This window comes from Schistocerca nitens, chromosome 10 (assembly GCF_023898315.1).
Source record: "Schistocerca nitens isolate TAMUIC-IGC-003100 chromosome 10, iqSchNite1.1, whole genome shotgun sequence".
In the NCBI taxonomy this organism is placed as follows: Eukaryota; Metazoa; Arthropoda; class Insecta; order Orthoptera; family Acrididae; genus Schistocerca; species Schistocerca nitens.
This window is the reverse complement of record NC_064623.1, coordinates 73,413,190-73,437,872: the sequence shown is the minus strand read 5'-3', so window position 1 is coordinate 73,437,872 and position 24,683 is coordinate 73,413,190. Positions and strand designations below refer to the sequence as shown.

At 39.1% G+C, this 24,683-nt stretch overlaps 1 protein-coding gene across 6 annotated transcripts in view; it reads right to left on the bottom strand.

Moving 5' to 3' along the window:
* LOC126210625 (collagenase-like) overlaps window positions 1–24,683 on the bottom strand; it is a 231,944-nt gene that overhangs the window by 189,844 nt on the left and 17,417 nt on the right. For 2 of the 6 annotated variants that reach the window (XM_049939922.1, XM_049939926.1), the window contains exons 2-4: window positions 22,365–22,533; window positions 12,170–12,345; window positions 8,482–8,577 (exon numbers count right to left, since the gene is read on the bottom strand). The exons of the other annotated variants lie outside the window; for them this stretch is intronic. In XM_049939922.1, coding sequence (XP_049795879.1) covers window positions 8,482–8,577; window positions 12,170–12,345; window positions 22,365–22,533 — 441 coding nt within the window. The remainder of the gene's footprint in view (window positions 1–8,481; window positions 8,578–12,169; window positions 12,346–22,364; window positions 22,534–24,683) is intronic. 6 annotated transcript variants of the gene reach the window in all.

Here is a 24,683-nt window from a genome sequence, read left to right as displayed (position 1 = left end):
GGCGTGAACAAAACTCAAGGGCAGAAACCAGCCGTCCTGCCCTTTTAAAAGCTCGTCGTTTGACTGGCTCCATAGAAATCCAAACAAACCTTTCTAGCGCCTTCTGTGACACTTCATTGTTTGGAGAGAGCCTATGAGCAAAGGCTACCTCCAACTTTTCGGCAGCCCTGTTTGACTCGGTGGCGCACGCTTTTTAACAGACTCTAGGGATTGGTCAGATAAGGACCTGACAAGGCAACCTACTCTCAGGGGAGTTGATGAAAATTTTGCTCAGAGACGGACATGGGCAGCTAACTAATACATACGTTTCTTGTGAAACGTGGTGTTACCTATTACATCGGTTCGATATTATGTATGTTAGGTCACGTACAAAGTTACTGGAGTTAGTAGCTTCAGGTGTAGGGAGTGATTCACGCTACTCATTCAATTTGCATATAAAGATTAATTTCTCCCAAGTGGGACTTACAGTCATAAGTTCGTGTTGTTGCGCGCCCTTGTATTAAGGCTCATGATTTCTGCGACACTGATGGACAGTTTTGTAGAAGTTCTTTCTTGTAAAACGCAGATGCAGGTATTTGACTGTGGTACCCATTCAGTTTGTTTTAAAATCAATGCTGGTCAAGTTCTGTACCAAGTAGAACATGCCCGCATCCTTTCCCTCAAACAGTTTCGAGACATATCCCAGAAACTATGGTAAATAATGGACAATGAATGCAAATAAATAGTTTTCCGCTGCAGGGTCGTGCCAGAGACCTTAGCCTTACGTTTCAAGGTATTGCTGTTGGCAACACTTACTTTTGTTATGTTTTGTAGGTATGCTTCTTGTTTCCAGATGGAAATACCATGCATCTGGTATAGCCTACATTGGATTCAGTTCTTGGTGTTTAGATATACACTCCATGAAATTGAAATAAGAACACCGTGAATGCATTGTCCCAGGAAGGGGAAACTTTATTGACACATTCCTGGGGTCAGATACATCACATGAGCACACTGACAGAACCACAGGCACATAGACACAGGCAACAGAGCATGCACAATGTCGGCACTAGTACAGTGTATATCCACCTTTCGCAGCAATGCAGGCTGCTATTCTCCCATGGAGACGATCGTAGAGATGCTGGATGTAGTCCTGTGGAACGGCTTGCCATGCCATTTCCACCTGGCGCCTCAGTTGGACCAGCGTTCGTGCTGGACGTGCAGACCGCGTGAGACGACGCTTCATCCATTCCCAAACATGCTCAATGGGGGACAGATCCGGAGATCTTGCTGGCCAGGGTAGTTGACTTACACCTTCTAGAGCACGTTGGGTGGCACGGGATACATGCGGACGTGCATTGTCCTGTTGGAACAGCAAGTTCCCTTGCCGGTCTAGGAATGGTAGAACGATGGGTTCGATGACGGTTTGGATGTACCGTGCACTATTCAGTGTCCCCTCGACGATCACCAGTGGTGTACGGCCAGTGTAGGAGATCGCTCCCCACACCATGATGCCTGGTGTTGGCCCTGTGTGCCTCGGTCGTATGCAGTCCTGATTGTGGCGCTCACCTGCACGGCGCCAAACACGCATACGACCATCATTGGCACCAAGGCAGAAGCGACTCTCATCGCTGAAGACGACACGTCTCCATTCGTCCCTCCATTCACGCCTGTCGCGACACCACTGGAGGCGGGCTGCACGATGTTGGGGCGTGAGCGGAAGACGGCCTAACGGTGTGCGGGACCGTAGCCCAGCTTCATGGAGACGGTTGCGAATGGTCCTCGCCGATACCCCAGGAGCAACAGTGTCCCTAATTTGCTGGGAAGTGGCGGTGCGGTCCCCTACGGCACTGCGTAGGACCCTACGGTCTTGGCGTGCATCCGTGCGTCGCTGCGGTCCGGTCCCAGGTCGACGGGCACGTGCACCTTCCGCCGACCACTGGCGACAACATCGATGTACTGTGGAGACCTCACGCCCCACGTGTTGAGCAATTCGGCGGTACGTCCACCCGGCCTCCCGCGTGCCCACTATATGCCCTCGCTCAAAGTCCGTCAACTGCACATACGGTTCACGTCCACGCTGTCGCGGCATGCTACCAGTGTTAAAGACTGCGATGGAGCTCCGTATGGCACGGCAAACTGGCTGACACTGACGGCGGCGGTGCACAAATGCTGCGCAGCTAGCGCCATTCGACGGCCAACACCGCGGTTCCTGGTGTGTCCGCTGTGCCGTGCGTGTGATCATTGCTTGTACAGCCCTCTCGCAGTGTCCGGAGCAAGTATGGTGGGTCTGACACACCGGTGTCAATGTGTTCTTTTTTCCATTTCCAGGAGTGTATTATATTTGCTTAAGGCACAGACAGCTAGAGAAGAAAGAAGCAGGCCAAAGGAACGTTCAAAATACGACAGTTCACAAATAGCAATATGTTTTGTTGTACGGAAGACACTCTCTCCACCTGTGCTTCCTTGGAGCAGAGCATATTATACAACACAGCTATGGACTTACAATTTTTGTGGACACGATTTAGCCCCTGGAGGTGCAACGAAGTACATTTGGTACAAGGGTCAAACTGCTCGTGGACGCCAAGAAATTGCTTCAACTCTTCTGCAGGATGTTTGGGGAGGAAAGGTCAATATTTTACACAGTAATAGTATAAGTAATTCTGAACAAAATAATGTTATATGAACATAGGTCCGTAAATGCTTCGTTAGGGAGGTACAGGTATTGAAAGGAACTTTAATTCTGCATAATAGATGAGCACAACTTAAACGTATACGCAATACAACGGGACCGCAACGTGATTCTCTTGAAAACAATCTTACAGAGAAGTACAGTTATGTTACACATTCTTACATAATGTGTATTTACGTTGCATTTAGTACATAATGCATTACAACATGCATGTTACATGTATTCAGTTGAAAAGATGTACCACGTCTTTCACAAACGTCTTTAACACTTATCGTTCAAAAATGGTTCAAATGGCTCTGAGCACTATGGGACTTAACATCTGAGGTCATCAGTCCCCTAGAACTTAGAACTACTTAAACTTAACTAAGGACATCACACACATCCATACCCGAGGCAGGATTCGAACCTGCGACTGTAGCGGTCGCGCGGTTCCAATCTGAATTGCCTAGAACCGTTTGGCCACAGCGGCCGGCACTTTTGGTACAGATGTTGTACAGTTCACAGAACAAGTTCGAATATCCCACCCTGAACGTCAATGCACTTTTGGGCCTTAGCTATAACATGTTCTGTTTCTTGTTGAACTGCCTGGGATTGGTTCCTGATCAATTCAGCAGCGTCCATGGGCGACGAAGCAGTTTATCTCGTGCTTTTACCTTCACTTTGTGCACCTCTGATTTCATCCAATCACATAACCATAAATCTAAAAGTGTAAGATCAGGTGATCTTGGAGGCCAGTTGACAGCACCGCCAAGGCGATTAGGGTAGGTGCGGTTAAGATGGCCCCTCACACCTAAGGTAATATGTGGAGGGGTACCGTCATGTTGAAAGTAAATTCCAGTTCGCTTGGCTAAAACAACGTCTTCAGATAGTTCCACAAATAAATTTTCCAAAAGTCGCTGATTGACAATAAATGGACCTATCTAAAGGTTACCGATCATCCAGCACCAAACATTTATGGCAAAACGAACTTGGAAATTGCTATCCACCGAAGCGTGTGTAATTTCCCGTGGCCATTTATTCCATGTCGTGAAAACTGGGCTTCGTCAGTGAATAGTATGTATGGAAACAAATGACTATTCTCAATTACCCAGTGACAGAAATGAAGTCGTTGGGCATTGTCACCAACGTGGAGGTTTTGGACACGCTGTATGTGAAATGGATACAGGTTTTCCACATGTAATGTTTCCCATACATGTGTCTGTTGGATATTCATCCGCAGGGACATTCTTCGTATGCTCGTACTGGGACCTCGCTCAAAACGCGATAATTTCTTCCTTTTTCTGAAAAGTTTTATTGACGTGCACGCTCGGACGAAAAATGTCTACTTGGAAGAGAGCTTGTTGCACGGAAAGTGATAAACACTTTGGTAAACACCCTGCGATCAGGTAATCGTCGAGTCGGAAAGCGCCTGTGGTACTCTTCTCTTGCAGCGGTAGCACTACCGTCGCAGAAGACATAAACATACACCGTATCTGCGTATTCCTCATTACTGTAGACGTGTGGCATTGTTAGCAGCGCTTGTACGAACACAGTTAACACCATAGACTACACATCTAATCGATCAGTCGCCGGTACCTTACACAATGCGGCTTACACGGCACAAATGCGCAAACAACGCGTGATTGTACTACGTACGTCACATGACCATAATACGTGGAAAGTTGCATAGCGTAAACATGGCATGCGCCCGTGCATTGTTTGCAAGAAAATAACGTTACAGTCTATTTGTATTGCGTATACGTTCGCGTTGTGCACATCATAGCAAAATTAAAGTTCCTTCCAATACCCATACCTCCCTAGCAAAGCATTTGCAGAACTATGTTCATATAACATTTTTTGTTCAGAATTACTAGTACTATCACTGTTTAAAATATTGACCTTTCCTCCCAGACAGCCTGTATAAGTAGATTGCCCACTTCAGTTGAACACATATCAGCTGTTAGTGACAAAGTTATGGATCAAAATAAAAGTAAATACATTGTACAGTTCTCGCAGTGCGTCACCCAGAATACACACACTGAAACTGTAGATCACAAATTCGTGATTTCTGATCTTTCCTATACGGAATGCGACCAAGATTTTGGAACTATCGAGGAGGGTGCCAGGGAAAGTCCTTGGAGTTTTGTACCCCATGAATGGACATTACTTATTTCCAAGGCCTGCAGGAAATGTAAGGTAATCCCGATTACTGACAATGATTTCATCACACTAATCGGATTCAATGATTATCTCAAGGATTGAGTGAAAGGCTTGAGAAAAATGGAGTGGCTGCATTTTCAAACGAACTCGCCCTTTATCTTCTTCTATAGGGAATCCCTCAATTAAGAGCTGAAAGATTTTCAAAATTTTAATAACCAGAAACAACATCTCTGCGGCAGAAATATCAGTGTCTTCCCCGCTTTACAAATAAATAATGAAAAAGATAAGTAAAAATATCTCAGGTACAGAGATCTACTGACTCTGCTTCCCTTTGTGCCACCAGTACATCATGAGTTTTAGCAGAAACCTCCACACCACGAAGCTGCAAGAACACTGAAGCCAGTTAATCAAAATCGTGAATAAGTTTACTGTTATTCAGAAAATGAACATAACAGGATGTTGGGAACAGGCTCTGAGCAGAGTCACAGTCATGTTCAACACAAGTAATAAGTTACTGCCTGCCATTAATGTGTTCCTATGAATGCCACTGCGCCTCATGATTTCTAATTAGTAATAAAAAATTAGTAACTGACAAAATTCAGCATTGATTGTTCTGGATGAGATAGGCAATAAAGCTTCAAAATTATTCTTTTTTTCTCTCAGTTGTTCATGGTATTTTTTGTAGTGTCTCAACTCTGAATATCATTTACTCAAAACTCTTTTTGTTACTTATACTGCTTGGCTTGTAAGGACCTAAATTAAAATGTCCCCCTGTATGGGAATATACATTGTGTATGTACGAGTGCAGGCTGTAGCCACATGGTTGACGCCAAATGGAAGTTTGGGTGTGGCTATGGGGCACGCTTGGATAGCTTAATAGTAAGGCGTCTGCTCGCGATAAGAGGGAATTCCAGACTCGACTCCCAAACCAGCACAAATTTTCACTGTCATCATTCCATTATACAGCTGCTATTTGACCATATTCGCAATTCCGATTGTATTTCGTGTATTTCATAACGGCTGTAGTCGTAGGAAGTTCAATATCCTATCAGTTTCACCAGCCTGTCGTTTTAGTTTCATTAACCTCTCACATCTAGTGTGTGGTGAATTCCAACATTTTTATTGCAGTATACACCAGAGTGATCGTCTAGTGCAACCATTACAAACTCTTTTGATACGCTGATACAGGCTACAGAATGCAAGTAAAATCGCTGTATTTTTTGTTAATAGTGAATTAATTAATACATTCGTGTTAAATGGTCAACTATGTCTGGCAGACATGACAAGAAAAGTCTTAAAGAAAGAAATTAACCAATATCATCAAAAGTAATGTGACTAACAGTAAATTGTCTTTAAAGTTTTATATTCCATTTAAAAAGTAGCTATTTTTATACTTAAATATCATCAGCACTTTAATTATTATACTGTCAGGCATGACAAAGGACATGGAATCGGAATGGATAATGACTTGAAAAAACATAATAACATCTAATCGAATTAAATCTGGCTAATCTGAGGATTATTTGGTGTAGCGTTTCTGAAAACCAATTATTTGCTATCATTGAATATAAATTTACGATATAGGAGATACATTCTAAAGATATTAGTCAAGACGGCTGCCGTCTGCAGAAGTGAAACGTGGCCGGAAAACAGTTCAGATCAGAAGAGAATAGAAGCTCCTGAATTGTCGAGGTACAGAAGAATGCTGAGGATTAGCTGGCCCGATCGGCAACTAATGAACATGTATTGAATCGAGTTGTCCAGAAAAGCCCATTATGACACAGCCTGACTAAAAGAAGGGATTAGTTTATAGGAAACATACTGAGGCATCAAGGAATTGTGACTTTGGTAATGGAAGGAAGTGTAGGGCGGGACGAGTGGAAATATTTGTAGAGAGAGAACACAGCTTGACTGCGGTAAGCAGATTCAACTGGATGTGGGTCGCAGTAGTTACACAGAGACGGACACGCTCAACCTATCTCCGACAGCTGTGGTGGCAGACCAGCCTACGGACTGGAGACGACCACGTGATCCCTGCTTTCAACCTTGCAAAGTCAGCTAAGTCACATTTGTTTAAGTAGTGTTACCAAGCTAACAAAACTGTTACTGTTTAAAGACTCTTCCCTATTAACTAGTGTGGAATCTGTTTTTCAGCCAAAAATGAAGTTGTTAAGAGTGGCTTTTCAACACCAACTGATTTTTGTAGGTGAAGTACACGCGGTTCGGATGAAAATGGAAGTTAACGCCAAGTTGTCGTAGAAACGAGACGTGTACCTGCAGATGTTCGTTTTTCTATATTTTCAACTCGATAATATGTCAGGCACTTTGGGTTGTGATGCAAGGGTGACGCCTTTCCTGCAAAACATATGAGTGTGAAGGCGACAGTATTTCTTTATACAGTAGTTACATCTAATAACCAAGTAATTCCACAAAATGTGAACTTCAGAGCATTCAGCTCTGGCTAACGCTGCTTATCTAAACGTGAATGATTTCATTAACGTTCAGATGTTCATTCTGAACTTGTGGCATCTGACAGCCATTCATGAAAATGAGTCCCAAATGTCCAACAGTGTCATACCTATCAGGGTGTGCACATACACAACGAAAATATCGCTCTGCCAAGGAACACAAAAGCTTCCAATGTATAGAAAATACAAGTACTCCAGAAAATTACATTTTTTTCTAACGTGTAAACACGTTCCAAGGGATAACAAAATCATGTACCCAGAAACAAACTACTGAAACTTAAAAGCGCTGCAGTGGAGAAGTGTTTCTCAGTAGCCTACTTATCGGTCTGTCTGGTGCATTATAACTCTACCGCACACCAATAATCAGCCCACGAAATCATATTAAGAAGAAGTATTATTACAAGCCAATTACAAATACAATACATTTTGATGTTAAAGCTATTAGAAGCTAACACAAAATTAAATTTTCAAGGTAAGAAAAATTGTTAAGACATAAATGAACTCAGTTAATTTGCCAGTATCACGTGTTCCATGGTAGAGCACCTTCTGTTTCAAGGTACAACATGATGCATGTCCGACGAAGAATAGCTTAACCATACATAGGTCACGTAAGTAGTTTTAAAAATGCATAGAATTTAACTTGTAGTAAGATTGTGTTACAAGAATTAATAATATTTTCTAAATAGATTTAATATAATCATGAAACAGCAGTTACAAGTGTATAACTCTACATATTTACAAATGCACCAAAACAGATCTCCTGTCTAGAAACAACAAAGACTAAAGAAAATGGTGGAAATTTCTTATAGTGGTCTTTAGTGCTCATTCCTCCGCATGTTATTCTAATACGAGTCACTAGTCTGAAGTACATACCAAAAACCATGATACGTTCCTAGATACAGTGTTCTCTAGGTGCAACACTTTCCTTTACTGCATTTAGCTAGCCGGCCGTTGTAGCCGAGCGGTTCTAGGCGCTTCAGTCTAGAACCGCGCGACCGCTACGGTCTCAGGCTCGAATCCTGCCTCGGGCATGGATGTGTGTGATGTCCTTAGGTTAGTTATGTTTAACTAGTTCTAAGTTCTAGGGGACTGATAACCTGAGATGTTAAGTCCCATAGTGCTCACAGCTATTTGAACCTTTTTTTTTTTTTTTTTTTTGCATTTAGCTAGGTGTCTGAAAGTGAACTAAGGATGTCCACTTACCTTCAGTGGTACCCCAGCCTGCGATCACACCAGTTTCTCCCTCGTAAGTGTTATCGACCTCGAGAGAAGAAGGCAAAGTCACGAGCTGGATGTAGCCTTGAGGACAAAAAGTAACATATCACGTTTACAATATGTTTTATCTGTATTCTGTAAATGTGGAATGTTGTATGTAACTTAGGACATGAAATGAAACACTTCAACTCCACAATCTGCACGTTAGCTTCCCAATATGTCATAACAGCAATACCGTGAGATGGTAATGTAGGTGGTCAAAATAATAATGGCAGACATTACAAGATAGTCGCCAACGAAACCATACTTAGTAAGAAGCATTGTTTTAAAGTGATGAACCTTGGAATACACTACAGCCACCTATGTACCGCTTCCTGTTATGTCATATTTTGAACTGGTATGGATAGTGGTTAGCCACTTTCTTTCCCTCTTCCCTAACAATTCTATTCTTGACCGTCTTAGTAATATAGAAAGCAGAATGAGTGCGAATATATGTCAGCACAGGAAAAAAGATTCTAAAGGTTTTTTTTTCTAATATAAACATCATGAGTGTCATGCGTACTGTGAATTCTGAGACAAGTAAGAGTATGGTTGTCTGTAAAACAACGGACTTTCAAAATGGCTATTGAAAGGAAATTTAAGAGCGGCATCTGTAGAGCTTGGGAGCTAGTTATGAATATTGCCTGAAAAGGGGGACGTTATAGCTTAAACTATGGAGTTATTTGGCCGGAAACCAGAGATTCATTCATATTAATTATGCACATAAAATGTGCAACATAGTTTCAGTTATTTAATTGCTGAACAAATATTCCAGCTCAATAACTTAGTGTACAATATATGTGTCACTCCATCAAAATCTTGTTTAACCTCAGAGCTGCACCATCAGCACGGTGTTAAACACAATGAAACTTCAAGTTCCATTAACAGATTTATTGTTCTGTGAGCGATTATGTTAAATAAGTGTTTGGTTCAACAGCCACACTTATAAGTACATGTGCACTGGTAGCAATGTGCAAACTAAGTACTAGTGTGGCCGTAATACTATTCACAGGCAACGCCATAAGGGACGGAGTTGACTCAGAACAGTATGTGATTCTGGGAGGCAGGCTACTGGAGAATGTTGCCAGTTGGTTTAGACGGTATATCTCCTGTCAAATGTGGTATACTCAATGGTAGATTAGCGGAAAATCTTAACCAACTATCAGAAGTCATGACGAATTAGTTATTGTGTATTCTGCAACTTCAGTGGGCCTTTTTCATAAAACTAGTGCTCGAAACCGTATCTTCAGATCTGAGAAGACTGTAATACAACAGAAAATCTGATTAAAAATAGAGAGAGATTATCTTAACACTTTACTTATACATCTGCATTTAGACAAATCGATTACTGTCCAGGCAGTTCAACATACAATTGAGTTGAGCAACCGTTAAACGTTGAGCTGACTAAGGGCAAGGACTGTTCTAAGTAGATGGAACTGAGGCAGAACAATACTAAATGGGAACTCGAGTTGAGAAAAGACAAGGTCAACCAATGTCAATTTTTTTCTGTGAGTGTAATGCATATTTAGAGACAAGACAGTTAGCCAGTTGTGTGACACTATTTTATTTAGTGGTGCTAATAATGGCAACTTAGCAGACAGAGTTAAAGAAATTCATAGAGGGCAACGTAGATGAGTTGTGTGCAAAAATGAGAGAGTTATTTGCTACCGCAATTGGGTTTATTTCTGAAAAAACACCTTAAAAACATAACAAATATCTGTAATATTCTTTCAGCACTACGTGCAACCCATAACATAGAGATATGCAACAATCCTCAGGAAACACTGGTAGCTGAAGTAAGAAATCATCTGAATGCAATCAGTCAATAGCGAGTCATTGGAGGCTCCGGCTTCCAAGAGACAACTCTGAACGTTCTCCGAAATGTTCTCATTGGAATCTGGTTTCACCTTTTTCTCTTTTGAGCAGTTAGTTGTACATATCCAGTACTATGTTCCACAGGATATGTTGTAAACCTCGTTTTAATATAATATTGATATACACTGAAGAGCCAAAGAAACTGGCACACCTGCCTACTATCATGTACAGCCTACACGAGCACGCAGGAGTGCCGCAACACGACGTGGCATGGACTTGACTAATGTTTGAAGCAGTGCTGGAGGGAGGTGACACCATGAATTCTGAAGGGCTGTCCACAAATCCATGAGAGTACGAGGGAGCTGAAATCTCTTCTGAACAGCACGTAGCAAGGCAGCCCTCAACAATGTTCGTATAAGTTTGGTGGCCAGCGGAAGTGTTTAAACTCAGAAGAGTGTTTCTGGAGCCACTCTGTAGGAATTCTAGTCGTGTGGGGTGTCGCATTGCCCTGCTGGAATTGCCCAAGTCTATTGGATTGCACCTCGGCAGGAATTCTGGTCGTGTGGGGTGTCACACTGTCCTGCTGGAATTGCCCAAGTCTATTGGAATGCACAATGGACATGAATAGTTGCAGGTGATCAGATACGATGATTACGTACGTGTCATCTGTCAGGCTCGTACCTAGACGCATCAGGGGTCCCATATCACTCGAACTGCACACGCCACTTCATTACAGAGCCTCCACCAACTTGAACAGTCCACTGCTGACATGCACAGTTCGTGGATTCATGAGGTTGTCTCCATATCTGTACATGTGCATGCGTTCGATACAGTATTAAACAAGGCTCTTCCGTCAAGGCAACATGTTTCCAGTCATCAACAGTCCAATGTCGACGTTGATGGGTCCAGGCGAGGCATAAAGCCTTGTGTCGTGCAGTTATCAAGGGTGCACAAGAGGGGCCTCGGCTCCAAAAGCCCATATCGATGATGTTTCGTTGATTGGTTCACACGCTGACACTTGCTGATGGCCCAGCATTGAAATCTGCACCAATTTGCACAAGCGTTCCACTTCTGTCATGTTGAACGATTCTCTCAGCCCTCGTTGGTCCCATTGTTGCAGGATCTTTTTCTGGCCGCCGCGATGTCGAAGACTTTATGTTTTACCGGATTCCTGATATTCACGGTACACTCGTGAAGTGATCGTACGGGAAAATCCCCACTTCACCGTTATCTCGGAGATGCTGTGTCCCATCGCTTGTGCGCTGACTATAAGAGCACGTTCAAACTCACATCTTCATAACCTGCCATTTTAGCATCAGAAACCGATCTAGCAACTGCGCCAGGCACTTGTTGTCTTACATGGGCGTTGCCGACCGCAGCGTCGTATTCTGCCTGTTTACATACCTCTGTATTGGAATACGCATGCCTAAACCAGTTTCTTTGGTGCCTTAGTATAAACAAATAACCTGGCATCATCGAATAATCGTATATATATATATATATATAAAGACAGCGTAAAATTGTGTTGAGTAAACCACAAACTGAAAGAAAATCAGTGATTAGTGTATCAAAAAGTAATTATGAGTCTCAGATGACAAACACCGTTATCCCAGACTGCCGTCAGTGACATTTTTCGTTCTAACACTATCTTCTCCCTCTCTCTCTCTCTCTCCCTCTCCCTCTCTCTCTCTCTCTCTCTCTCTCTCTCTCTCTCTCTCTCTCTCTTAAACTCTCTCTTTACACTCTCTCTCTCGCAAACTCTCTTTCAGACACTCTCTATCCGTATGAAGAAAGAACGCTTCGTTATCTTTGCGCCACTCACTGTTCAAAGGAGCGTCGCTGGGCAGGAATACAACACCCACGTCATAACTGGCATAATCGGCTACCAACTCGGTGTACTGTGGGCGCGCCTCGGCCCAACTGGATTCCACGATCCAGGCGGTGGATTCGTCCTGACTTCTGTGGATGCCTCCCAGGCGGACGGTCCACGTCTGGTACCTGAGAAAGTAAAGTTCCTGTATCCAGTTGCGAAACATGCTAAGACCTTTTTAATTTTTTTCCGTGCAGCTGGTGAAAATCACGCCAAAATATACTCGAAAGCTGTTGAAAAGTCACGTGATGACTGGGTGTTGTGTGATGTCCCTCGGTTAGTTAGGTTTAAGTAGTTCTACGTTCTAAGGGACTGATGACTATAGGTGTTAAGTCCCACAGTGTTCACAGCCATTTGAACCATTTTTTTGTTGAAAAGTCAACCACTCCCTGTCAATGTGTATTAGCAGCTATTTTATGTATCTACAGATACGCCCAAATAGAATAAAAGTACCAAGGAAGCTCCTTAAATAGTGTCCTTCTGAGTTTCGCATCATACGAGGGTTGTTTTTTAAGTAAGGGCCGTTCGCGCGTATAGTCCCGTAGTTCGCGCGGACGCCGGAACAAGCCACCGCGCCACTTGCCGGCATCCTTCCCGTTCACACTGATGCAAGTTGCAGCTCTATAGCTGACGCGTACGCATTGCTGTGCTACTTTATAATGGTTACGATTATTGAATCGCCCGCCGCGTATGAGATACGGTCAGTGATACGTTTTTTGACCGCGAGAAGCCTATCAGCTGCAGAAATTCATCGTCAGTTAACAGAAGTTTATGGCTTGAATGCAATGAGTGAAGGTAAAGTGCGTCAATGGGTTAGAGAGTTTAAAAATGGCCGTCAAAATGTCCATGACGAAGAACGCTCAGGCCGGCCCTCAGTGATCACTGATGATTTGGTGGCTGCAGTCGAAACAAAGATTCGTGAGGACAGAAGATTCACAATTTCCACTCTTTCTTTGGAATTTCCACAAGTTTCAAGATCGGTTTTGTACAAAATTGTGTCTGAAAACCTAAATTTTAAGAAACTGTGTTCTCGGTGGATACCCAGACTCCTCACAGAGGACCACAAAGGGATGAGATTTGCCACTTCATTGGACTTTTTGATTCGTTACGAGGAAGAAGGGGATGACATGTTGATTCAAATTGTCACTGGAGATGAAACATGGGTGTCCCATATCACTCCCGAATGCAAGCGACAATCGATGGAATGGCGACACACAACCTCACCCGTCAAGGTCAAAGCCAAACAGACGCTGTCAAAGCGCAAGATTATGACAACTGTGTTCTGGGACCGGCGCGGTGTTTTGCTAGTGGACTTTATGCCACGAGGAACGACAATCAACTCAGATGCCTACTGTGCAACTCTAAAGAAGCTCCGCAGAGCAATTCAAAACAAAAGGCGCGGCATGCTGACAAAAGGAGTTTTGCTCCTGCACGATAACGCTAGGCCTCACACCTCTCAAAAGACTCGGGATTTGATTGATTCTTTTGGCTGGTAAGTTTTGGACCATGCACCATACAGCCCCGACCTTGCTCCTAGCGATTTTCACCTTTTCCGGTACCTGAAACACCATCTTGACGGGCAGCACTTCAATGACGACGATGAAGTGAAAGCGGCCCTGAACTCTTGGCTGTTGGAGCAGGCGGCCGAATTCTTTGAAGAGGGTTCAAAAATGGTTCAAATGGCTCTGACCACTATGGGACTTAACATCTATGGTCATCAGTCCCCTAGAACTTAGAACTACTTAAACCTAACTAACCTAAGGACAGCACACAACACCCAGCCATCACGAGGCAGAGAAAATCCCTGACCCCGCCGGGAATCGAACCCGAGATGAGGGCTGTGAAGAGGGAATTAAAAACTTAGTCGTACGGTAAGACAAGTGCTTAAATAAACAAGGCAACTATGTAGAAACATAGGTAAAAGCGTGTAGAATCGGAAAATAAAAGTTTCTTTACAAAAGTATTTGTATCTTTTTTTTAAATAAAAACGGCCCTTACTTAAAAAACAACCCTTGTATAAGTTATTTTTTTAGTCAGTCATTTGTAAGTGGAGTATTTCACGAATATTGTCTATATGTTGAAGTAAAGCCTCCACTTAAGAACGGAAATACAAAAATGTAATCAAATTTCCGTCCAGTTTGTCTTCTGCCAGTATTCTCTAAATTCTTAGGGAAGGTAATATACAATCGGCTTTTGAACAACCTGACTACAAATAATATATTGTCATGTCAGAGTTCGGATTTATAAAGGATTCAGAAACTGAGGAGGCTTTTAACATATATAATGAGAATGTACTTTCGTTTGTCTCAGTGGCCTGGTGCACGTCTTTCAATTGGACACCGCTGTGACGAATTGTGTGTTCCTAACCAATCCCAGTAATCCTACTACGGGAAGGGAAGCTGCAGATTGAAGAGGAATGTGAACCATGTGTGGTTCTTAGCTAATCTTCACATCACTGAGATGTGAATATTAGGTTGAGGGCAGATGGAAAAATTTCAGTGCTGCAACCATTATTCAATCCTGCAATCTCTGTTTCTCTCCACATGCGTTATCACTAGCTTGACCTTAAAAAGTAAAACGAAAATTTACATTGATTAAAGACGAATAACATGAAAATGTCTCTGTGAGGAGAGTTATGATTGTCCATAAAGTTGCTAACCAGAATTTAATAAAAGTTTATGCTACTTGTAAAATTAGTTGTATTTTCTCATTGTGTCGGGTATTAGATATGCCTTTAAGTGATTTTTCAAATATACGTTTCTTATTACGGTTCCATCTAGTTTAATTTGTCTGTAAAAAAGAACAGAGCAATGAAAGGCATAATGAATGTATTCCAAAGAACTGAGGGTTGACCCACGGTGGGCCATTGAATTATTTCTGTCACTTTTCGGTTCCTGCCCCGCTACTGCTCTGACTGACTCGTTAACACAGAAACTGAAAAGTTTTACCAGGGCTTAGTACCCACGTTAAACATTAATTCCCACTATAGATGGCTGCATTTGCGTTCATATGACAAATGCAAACAAGTGGGTTACGACCTAAAATATCGCCAAGCCTAGTCATGCACCGTTGTCTTCAAAGCAATCTTCAAGTTCAGGATCAAATGTCTTAACTACATAAAGGTGTATTCATTTATTTAAAAGCATCTTTTATTATTAATTTTAAGCAACTTGATTATGGGTTCATAACGAAATGTAAAGAACGACCCCAAAAACACATTTTTAACAGACTTACAAAAATTCATTTTACTTGAGACGATCTAGGTTTTGTGTTCCTTGCCAATTCTATATTATTACTGTTACAAAGATATTATGCACAATTTCTTCTGCACCAATCAAAGTGTAAACAACTAGCACAGAAATTAAGTGTAATTCGAAGTTTCAGTATATTACAACGAAATTTAGTAACGGTGTGGGCCTATCTGATAGATCACTTCATCGATGTCTCGTTATTTCGCGATTGCACGTTCTTTGTTTCACGGAACCCCACAAGACAGTATTGATGTCTTTGAAATCGCAACACAAAAAAAGCACTAGAAAAGAGTCCTTGAACTCGAAATCCACATTCTCACATGGTACTATTTCTTTAAAGGCGCATCTGTACCAGTATCGTAGTGTTTGTAAGATGTTACCTGAAGACAATGCAAAATGTGCATCTTTCTGCGAATCTGATGTGTAACGATAGATGAAGAAGAACTCAATACTTGGTTTTGTTCTTTTATCTTTCCAACTTGCACTGAATGCAAGCATTTGAGGAACAGAACATCCGTACCAGCTGCGAAATTCCACTGTGTAACAACATTAAGTATGAGATTCGTGTGCAATGTCAGATAGGAGAATATTTCTCAGATGCATCCAAGGTTCATTTTTATGAACACCATTCTTGAACAAAGAAGTTTTAGAAAGAAAGCATATGTCGTATTTACAATTCGTCACCAACTGGTACATCTTTTAAGAAATGTAACTACAACTTCAGTACCATGAATTGCATAATGGGAATTTCTTCCATGAGGTTGAGTGACTGAACACCTTGAAATTGATTGGATGTGAGCTTTCTGACTTTATTTACTTGGATTTGCTGATATATTGTTATATGCTTGTAATCAGTTTGCACAGACATTTCAAATATCTGTAATCGTTTAATAACACCTGATATAAGAGTCAAGTATTGAAATATAATAAGGAATAGGCTAAGGCTCTGAAATTATTCTGTGATCACTATCAACCCTTAACTCACGAGGTGTGGTCTCTCAGACCGCGCGAGAATTGTCAAACTCTCTCTCGAAGGTAAGTTCTGGGCTTCACTTTCCTTCCCTAAATCGCCAATTTTAACGTTTTATTGCTGGTTGCATTATCGCCTTCTCTGTTTGTTGTTGACACATGCTGGGGTCACTTATAGCGCCCATTGTGAACTAGGTACCTGTTTTCTTAGTAACACACAAAATTTGTCAATTTTGACGATTCTCTATTATTCCAACCTCATATAGTCTGCAGAAAGAACAACACCTGATCTTATCATGGTGATTGTTTCTCCCTATTTAGGTCGGTGTCAAAAAAATATTTTCGCATTTGGGGAAGAAAGTTGGTGATTCGAATTTCGCAGGAAGATATCTCTGCAACGAAGAGCTCCTCTATTTTAATGAGGTCCAGCCCAAATTCTGATTCATTTCGGTGACACTCTCTGCCCTATTTCACGATAATACAAAACGTACTGCCCTTCTTTGAACTTTTTCGATGTACTCCATAAATTGTATCTGGTAAGCATCCCACACTGTGCAACAGTATTCTAAAAGAGGACAGACAATTGGAGTGTAGGCGGTCTCCTTAGTAGAAGAAAGGTTTACTTTTGATGATATTAAAAATGTTGAAGAATTGCTGGCTAGCCATGTAAATGCTTATATGTCGAGAATTTCAGTTCAGTTCTGTAGTGGTCCTGAGAAGGAAATAAAGATATATCTGTATAAAGATCACAACAATTTTGTTGTAATTAACAACATGAAGGCTGTTTTGGAATTTGCATATTTTTTGTAATAAATGTAATAAGCCATAGAACAACAAGTGCAAACAATATTTTGAAACAGAGAGAAAAATCTGTATACTATGCAATGGTCCAGAACACGAAACTGTTTAAAACAAGATATGCTGGAAAAACTCCAATAGATACTGTTATAATGAAGAATGCTTTGAAAATCACCAAGAAGTTTATGAAACAGCTTATAAAAGTGTAAGATGTAAAAAGACTTGTTTGAGATCTAAAGAAGATAAATGTGGCTTTGAACTTCACAGAAACTGCAATCAAGCAGTAAAAATTGAAAATCATTAATGTTACATTTAATAGAGATTGCAAAAAGTTGGTACCTGTGAAAGAAAATTTGGTGAGGATTTTATAGTCCAAGGCTGCCCAAATTGTAGTAAAGGTGGTTGCTATACTAATGGTGAATTCCATGAGTTTTATGTTTGTCAATGTTGGGAATGTAAAAGAAATAGTTGCTGGTAAACAGTTTGAGTATTGTGAAGATGGATTCTCTAAGGAAAGTGAATTGTACCTATATAGAAACGTACATGTCATTTGATTATTAAGCTCAACAAGAAGCTGGTATACATATTCTGAATCTCATAATATTTCACAATTTTAAAGCTGGTGATGTTAATAAATTTAAGACAAATGAAGAATTCTGTAGTTAGATGATATTTGAAAAAAAGCAAGTATTATACATTCATAACTCATTGTACTAAGGGATTTGATTCACATTTCAGTTTGAAGTACTGTGTTGAAAATACAATAAAACCATACACAGTCTATACAGGAACTAACTAATGTTATTGGAGCTCAAACAATTACGTTTAAAAATTATATATGTCAGTAATTTTGTACTAGGACCTCTAAACAGTTTGCAAAAACATTTTATTTGAAAGAATTGGAGAAGGGATATTTTCCATATTTATACAATACACAGGACAATGGAAATTGCGTAGGACCAATTCCAGATATTCGATATTATTGTGCTGACACTATGAAACCATAAGATAGTGAATAATTTATCAAATGACATAGATCCAGAGTTAAGGAAAAGTGTGTGTTCAATATGAAGAAGGAAATTGATGAATACCATAATTCTGATATAGATAAGATAAGAAGGAGATAGGAATTAAGAAAACAGTTTCTAGAGAGAGCTAATATTGATCTAATCTATTATTTAACAATTGCAGGTGTTTGTATGGCTATTTAGAGATCTAAATATTTACCTAAAGTACAATCGCTGTATTGGATAAGGAACAAAAGAAAATTACAGTAAATAATGAATAGGTTTGGTGAATAGTTTGAACAATCATACTGTCTTTCATGTTCTTAATGGTGGAGAAGTAAAAATAGTCAGTAGAAGGATTTGATAAAGATATTAATACTGTTCACCAATGTCATAGTTTTTTACATGGTTGTCAAAAATGTTATAAAAGTCAGATGATTAACAATAAAAATAAAGAAACAATGGATGACCTCATCCAAAAGACTTTAACAAGAAGTGCAGAAATAAGAAATGTGGGATATAATTTAGTGGAGATGTGGGAATGTGATTGGCACAACTCAGCAGATTATAAAAAGCTTAAGATATTAAAACAGTTATCTGAAATTGTTGGCTCATTGAATCCAAGAAATGCTTTTTATGGTGGTTGAAAAAATGCAATAAACTTAAGAGTTAAAGCAGATGGTGTTAGTACAAAAATAAGATTTCATGATGTGTGCTGTCTTTATCCAACTGTAAAACATTATGGTTACTATCCCAAACAACATGAAACAGAAATATATAGGCCAAGATATTATTTTAAAAATTGGTATGAATTTATGAAATGTAAACTATTGGTAGCTAAAGGCTTCTATCATTTTGTTTTACCAGTACAAATAAATGAAAAACTGTTGTTTCCTTTGTGTGTCAGATGTGGACAGGAAAAATTAAGTAAATGTAATCACAACAATGAAGAAAGAAGTTTCATTGGAAATTGGGTAACTGACGAAGAATAGTTGGCTGCATTAATTGGATATAAAATTTGAGATGTCGTTTAAGCATGGAATTTTAGAAATAAAAGCAATATGTTGTTTAAAACTTGTGTGAAACATTTTATGAAAACTAAATTAGAAGCAAATCAACATGATTTTGAAAGTGATAAAGAGAAATTGGATATTGATTTACAACCTGACAGAATAATGGAAAATCGCAGTGAATGAGCTGTTGCTAAGATGTGTCTTAAGTCATTATAGGGGAATTTTGGGCAAAGGAAAAATATGAGTCAAATAGAATATGTAGCAAATTTACAATGATTCTATGAGCTACTATTGGATGATTGATTGGATAATATAGATACCAATTTCATTCATGATAATATGGTTCAGATGAAATAGAATTTCAAGAACTATTATGTGGAAAATAATACAGCTACAAATATTTTTATAGCTGCATTTACTACATCAAATGCAAGGCTTAGATTGCATGATAGGCTAGATAAACTAGGAAAGAATGTTATACATTTTAATACCGATTCTGAAGTCTACATTGATGATGGTGAAGTCAATTTAGAGATAAGCTGCATGCTTAAATGGTAGGAAATTGGGCTTCAACTGTCCTAGATCTCTAATTATTGAGTGAAATACTATTAAAAATAATGAATAGGTTTTAATATAATTTTTTATTATTTTTGGTAAATTATAAATCGCTACTTTTTACAGTCATACAAAAGAGAGAATTTGAGTTTTCTATCTCCTCCCACATTTCTATATCAGTATCATCATAACTATTAAACCTTGTTTTGTATTCTTATTTATAAGTTTGCTTTAATACATCAATAGTCAGTGTGGTCCTGACTTCAACAGTATACTATAATCAAGGATGTTTCTCTCTTGGCTTATTATTTTTATAAACAAAAACGACAAATTTAAATTTATCCCACACATTAGTCATATATATACAGATTAAAAATTTAATTGTCTTTTCAAAATAGCGATTTAAAATCGCTATCTTCAAATATATATACATTTTTATATTTATTTTTATTGATGTACTTTTTATATTTTATTTTTGTGGAGGGGGAAATTTCATCATTAAATGAGCATTCTAGATGAAAATTCTAGTAATAATCCAGACCTTCCGAGTGGAAGGTCTGAAATAAATAATCAAATAATTTGTTTTTGATGGGGGCAGGGTTTGATCATTAAATAACCCCTTAGTGCCCTGAATGTACCCACTTACTACTCATTAATGATTTGATCTGTAGCAAATGGCACTTTACATGCATGATAACTGAATTCACTAAAGTCTGGAAGCATAAAAATTTATGACCGAGAAGTGGTTTCAATGCATGTGTGGTGCAGTCCATCATCATTAAACACTGGCTGTGAGTTTTACTGTTGTGTACAAGTCTAGCTACATGAGTAGCCAACAGTTTTTATTTACATGTAACTGGTTTCTCCAATAGGTAGTTATCAATTTTAAGTCTTGTTGATCTGTATTTTCAAAGAGTCCCCTTGGGTTTTAATTACAGGTCGTCCTTCATATGCACTTCACCCTGTCCTTGGTGAGCCAGAACTATTGCATCAACTGAGGACAGTTTTAAGAATACAAAACACATGCTATTTTTATTCGAAAAGTGTTTTTTTTTTTTTACATGGAACCCGATACTGAAATAAGAGCCTCATTCAAAGACTAAAATAAAATACGCTGAAACTGAAGATTTGTTGTTGTTAAATCTGCCTGAATATAGCAATTTTTAGCAAATCTCGACATCTCCATTTTTTCAGATTCCACAAAACTTAAGTAATCCTCTTTTTATACCAGGTGGTTGAAACTTGAAACATGAAATTTAAAACCAATATTTAATAGCCTCTGTTCTCGCAAGTGTTTCCTGTCAGGGGATCACACAACAACACACATGGTAAACCAACTGTTTGCCAATAGTTTTTTGGACAATGTTACTTTCATGTTCAGCCACTGCTTTACTACAAGATAAGCTGTTGTAGTAAGCTCATGTGGAACATCTTTATTGAGATGTTAGAAGATTCAGAATTCTCTGAAACAGTTCAGGAGTTGAAAAGACCAATATAAAGGAAGAGTCATCAACGTCAAAAGAGTGAGGACGGCGCGATTGGCCCACAAATGAAGATCTGAATGTAGATTAGAATCATGCTGAAACAACAAAGGAAACAACAGTGGAAGGCAGGGTGTTTGTATTTCGATGATCTTAACCATTTTAGAACTATCCTCTGTATGAATAAAACAAAAGTTGAACTGGATTATTGCCTAATACAATTAGTGTACACATATTAGACTTTTGCATGCCAATAAATAATCACAAGTTGTAAATGATATTAATCAACATTATTCAAACGATACATCCTGCAAAAAATTTCCAAAATAGCAGAATAAAATAGCATAAAATTTAGCATAGAATGATCCTCTTAAGAAATGAAATTAGTTAAGCCATTTAGCCACAGTCGACAGCCAAAAATTGACAGTTTTCACGATACTTGAACACCTGTAGCTGTAAAACGGTTACTGCAAACTCAAGTCATGAAAGCTGTAGATCACCAATTTTGTGCGAAAAAAGAGCTCCTAAATTTTGAAATTCACTCACTCATTTGTAAAGATATTAATAAAAATTTGAAAGTATCCATAGTGATAAAGAAGAAACATGCATGGAAATGTAGATTGTTCAGTTTTGTAAAAATTTGAAATTTCAGACTTTTTCCTCGACAAAGGAGGTTAATGAGGAACTTCAATTATTCCTTCATAAATCCCTACCTACGTGGATGACAAGGATTTACTTTTAAATTTTTTGAATCAACAACATTCAGTATAACTAAAAATTACCTCTCCCCCCCCTAACATTCTGATATTGGTGCTTGTTGAGTGTTGTTACAATGACCCTCAATTTACTCTTTATTTTGCACTTCCTTTTCTCAAGATGAACATTGGAAATATTGAAATACCAAGTTCATTAGAATCACATCTTTAAATACTAGGAACAACAATCTGATAAAGTGTATCATATGACAAAATACACCCAAATGGCAGTATCCAAATTGAGTTATCATCCCATAAGGCTACATTACATTCTGAGCAGCTTGTACAGGTGGCCTGTTGGCAGCTGTTTCAACTCACTGGGTTGTGCAGTAGGAGGCGGTGAGGACTGCCCTTGTGGTGATCAACGACCCGCCCCATATATCTCCCCCGTCAGCAATGATGAGCGCCTGGTACGGGAACTGGCCCACTCCTGCAGGTTGGCCATCAGTGATGCGAACATTTCCCTCTTTAGGTGCGGTCCTCTTTTCTGAAACAAGAGGTACAGTTGTGACACAGCTCTATTGATTTCTCTGCTCTTTTCATCAGCATGAGATCAACTGCAAACAGTAGATCTACAACTAATCAACAGGTTCACATAGAAGGCTCTTTATACACCATAACCAAAACTTTCAGGTTTTTGAATCACATTAGTTCCACTTTTCGTTCCAATTGATCCATAGTGACGACAACAGAACATGACAGAAAAACATGAGTACACAATAAATGTTTTCAATGGAAAACAAATATGATATTATATATTATATATGAATAGAAATATGATAATGTAATTTCCACAGTTCCCAAGTGAAATGACCAACATGAATGGGGAAAGAGTCAAAAAATTTTGTACATATTTTCATTCAAAAGACAACAGATACCAATAGAAAAACATTTTACAACACTTATTTACAGTTATCTCATTAACGCACTGAAATTGTTCAGGAGTCAGATCGCACTAATACTGTTTTGGCTGAAAAACTCTTCAGTAGAGTAGGAGGAGTTCGCCATCAATAAATCCCTTAGGCTACTGTTAACTGAAAAGTGTCTTCCTGGCTAATGGACAGATTTGGAACAAAATAGGTGACTTTAAATCTTTGTGAGGATTATTCTTATTGCTAGTATTGTTCCCATGAACTGATATGTTAGTTTGAAAAACTATTAAATTTTCAATGACGAATTTTATCAAGGTATAAATATATTGGGGAGCAGTGGTCAATATCCCTAGTAGCCCAATTAGGCCACTGTAGGATGTTCTTGAGTTAAGAGCACGAATTATGCTTTTTGGACCCAGAAAAATTTAGCTTGGCTTGATGAGATACTCCAAAAAATAAAGGCAGTATGAAATGAAAGTAAGCGTAATACACCAGCCTTTTCATTTTTATATCCCCTGTGTCTTACAACATTCACATTGCAAATAAAGATATGTGTAGGTGATCCAGCAGTCCTGTGGTGTGTTCCTCTCAGATGAATTTATTACCAGTCTGTAATCCAAAGAATTTAACAATGTCCACTTATGTTTATCATCAAACTTTAGGCATATACTGCTGGGAAAGCGTATGCAAGTTTTGCACTGCACGTAGTGAGTTTTTGTAAAGTTCAGTGACAAAGAACTGGCTAGGAACCGTTTATTAATGTCTACGAAATTTTCGTTAATAATTCTAAGTATTCAGATAAGGTAAGTAATTTATTATCAATAAAAGTGTTGTATTTATCATTTGTCCCATGAGCTCTTTAAACATTACTGCAGTTCTTGTCTTTCCTGTGTGTCCTAAAGTAATCAATTTTTGACATATTGACTACCCTCTTTAATTCAGATGTAGCAGATTTTGTATCCTGTTCGTATTAACATTTAAGTGAGGACATACATGTAATGGTTTGAGAGCCCATTGACTATTAGCTTAGAAATATAATTTTGCTGATTAGATCTATCTATACAGGTGTTATCCTTTGGTATTTGTGAGTAATTACCTTGTCTAGTTAGGAAGTTTACCATAGGAGATAAGTTTTATGTTATTGTTACTGACTCTGATAAATTCTTGCTGGTAGAGCTTTTAAGAAAATCTGTATTGAAGTCCCCAGAAAACACTATTTCTTAGTTTTTTGACCAGTAGAACTTCATGGTATTTCGTGGACAGATTAAAGTTCACTACAGGTGCTCAGTATACATTTACTATTATGCAGGACTTATTATGAAATTCTACTTTTGTTGTACAAGCATCCAGCTGCTGCTCTAGGCAAAGTTTATGAATGTCTGTGTTCTTAAATTACGATAATTTCTGAAGAATATGGCAACTGCTCCTTTCGCCATTTCTTATCCACAAAACTGAGATGCTAGCCTAAATCCGGTAACACCTAACACATCTGTACCAGTGGTCACATGACGTGCAGACAGACTCATTATGTCAACTTGGTTTGATGATTCTAATTTATCGACACAGATAGGCAGTTCATTAAATTTACTTCTTAACCCTTGAATATTTTCATGCAATAAAGTGGGTGACATTTCACATTGGCTGAGTTAAAACTAGGTGGAAATAAAATCCCTGCTGATTGCTGTAAATTTTTAATTAATATATGTTTGTGCTCAAGTAATAATCTAGAATTTATTGTTTGCTTTCTTTCTCAAACTGAAGGTTT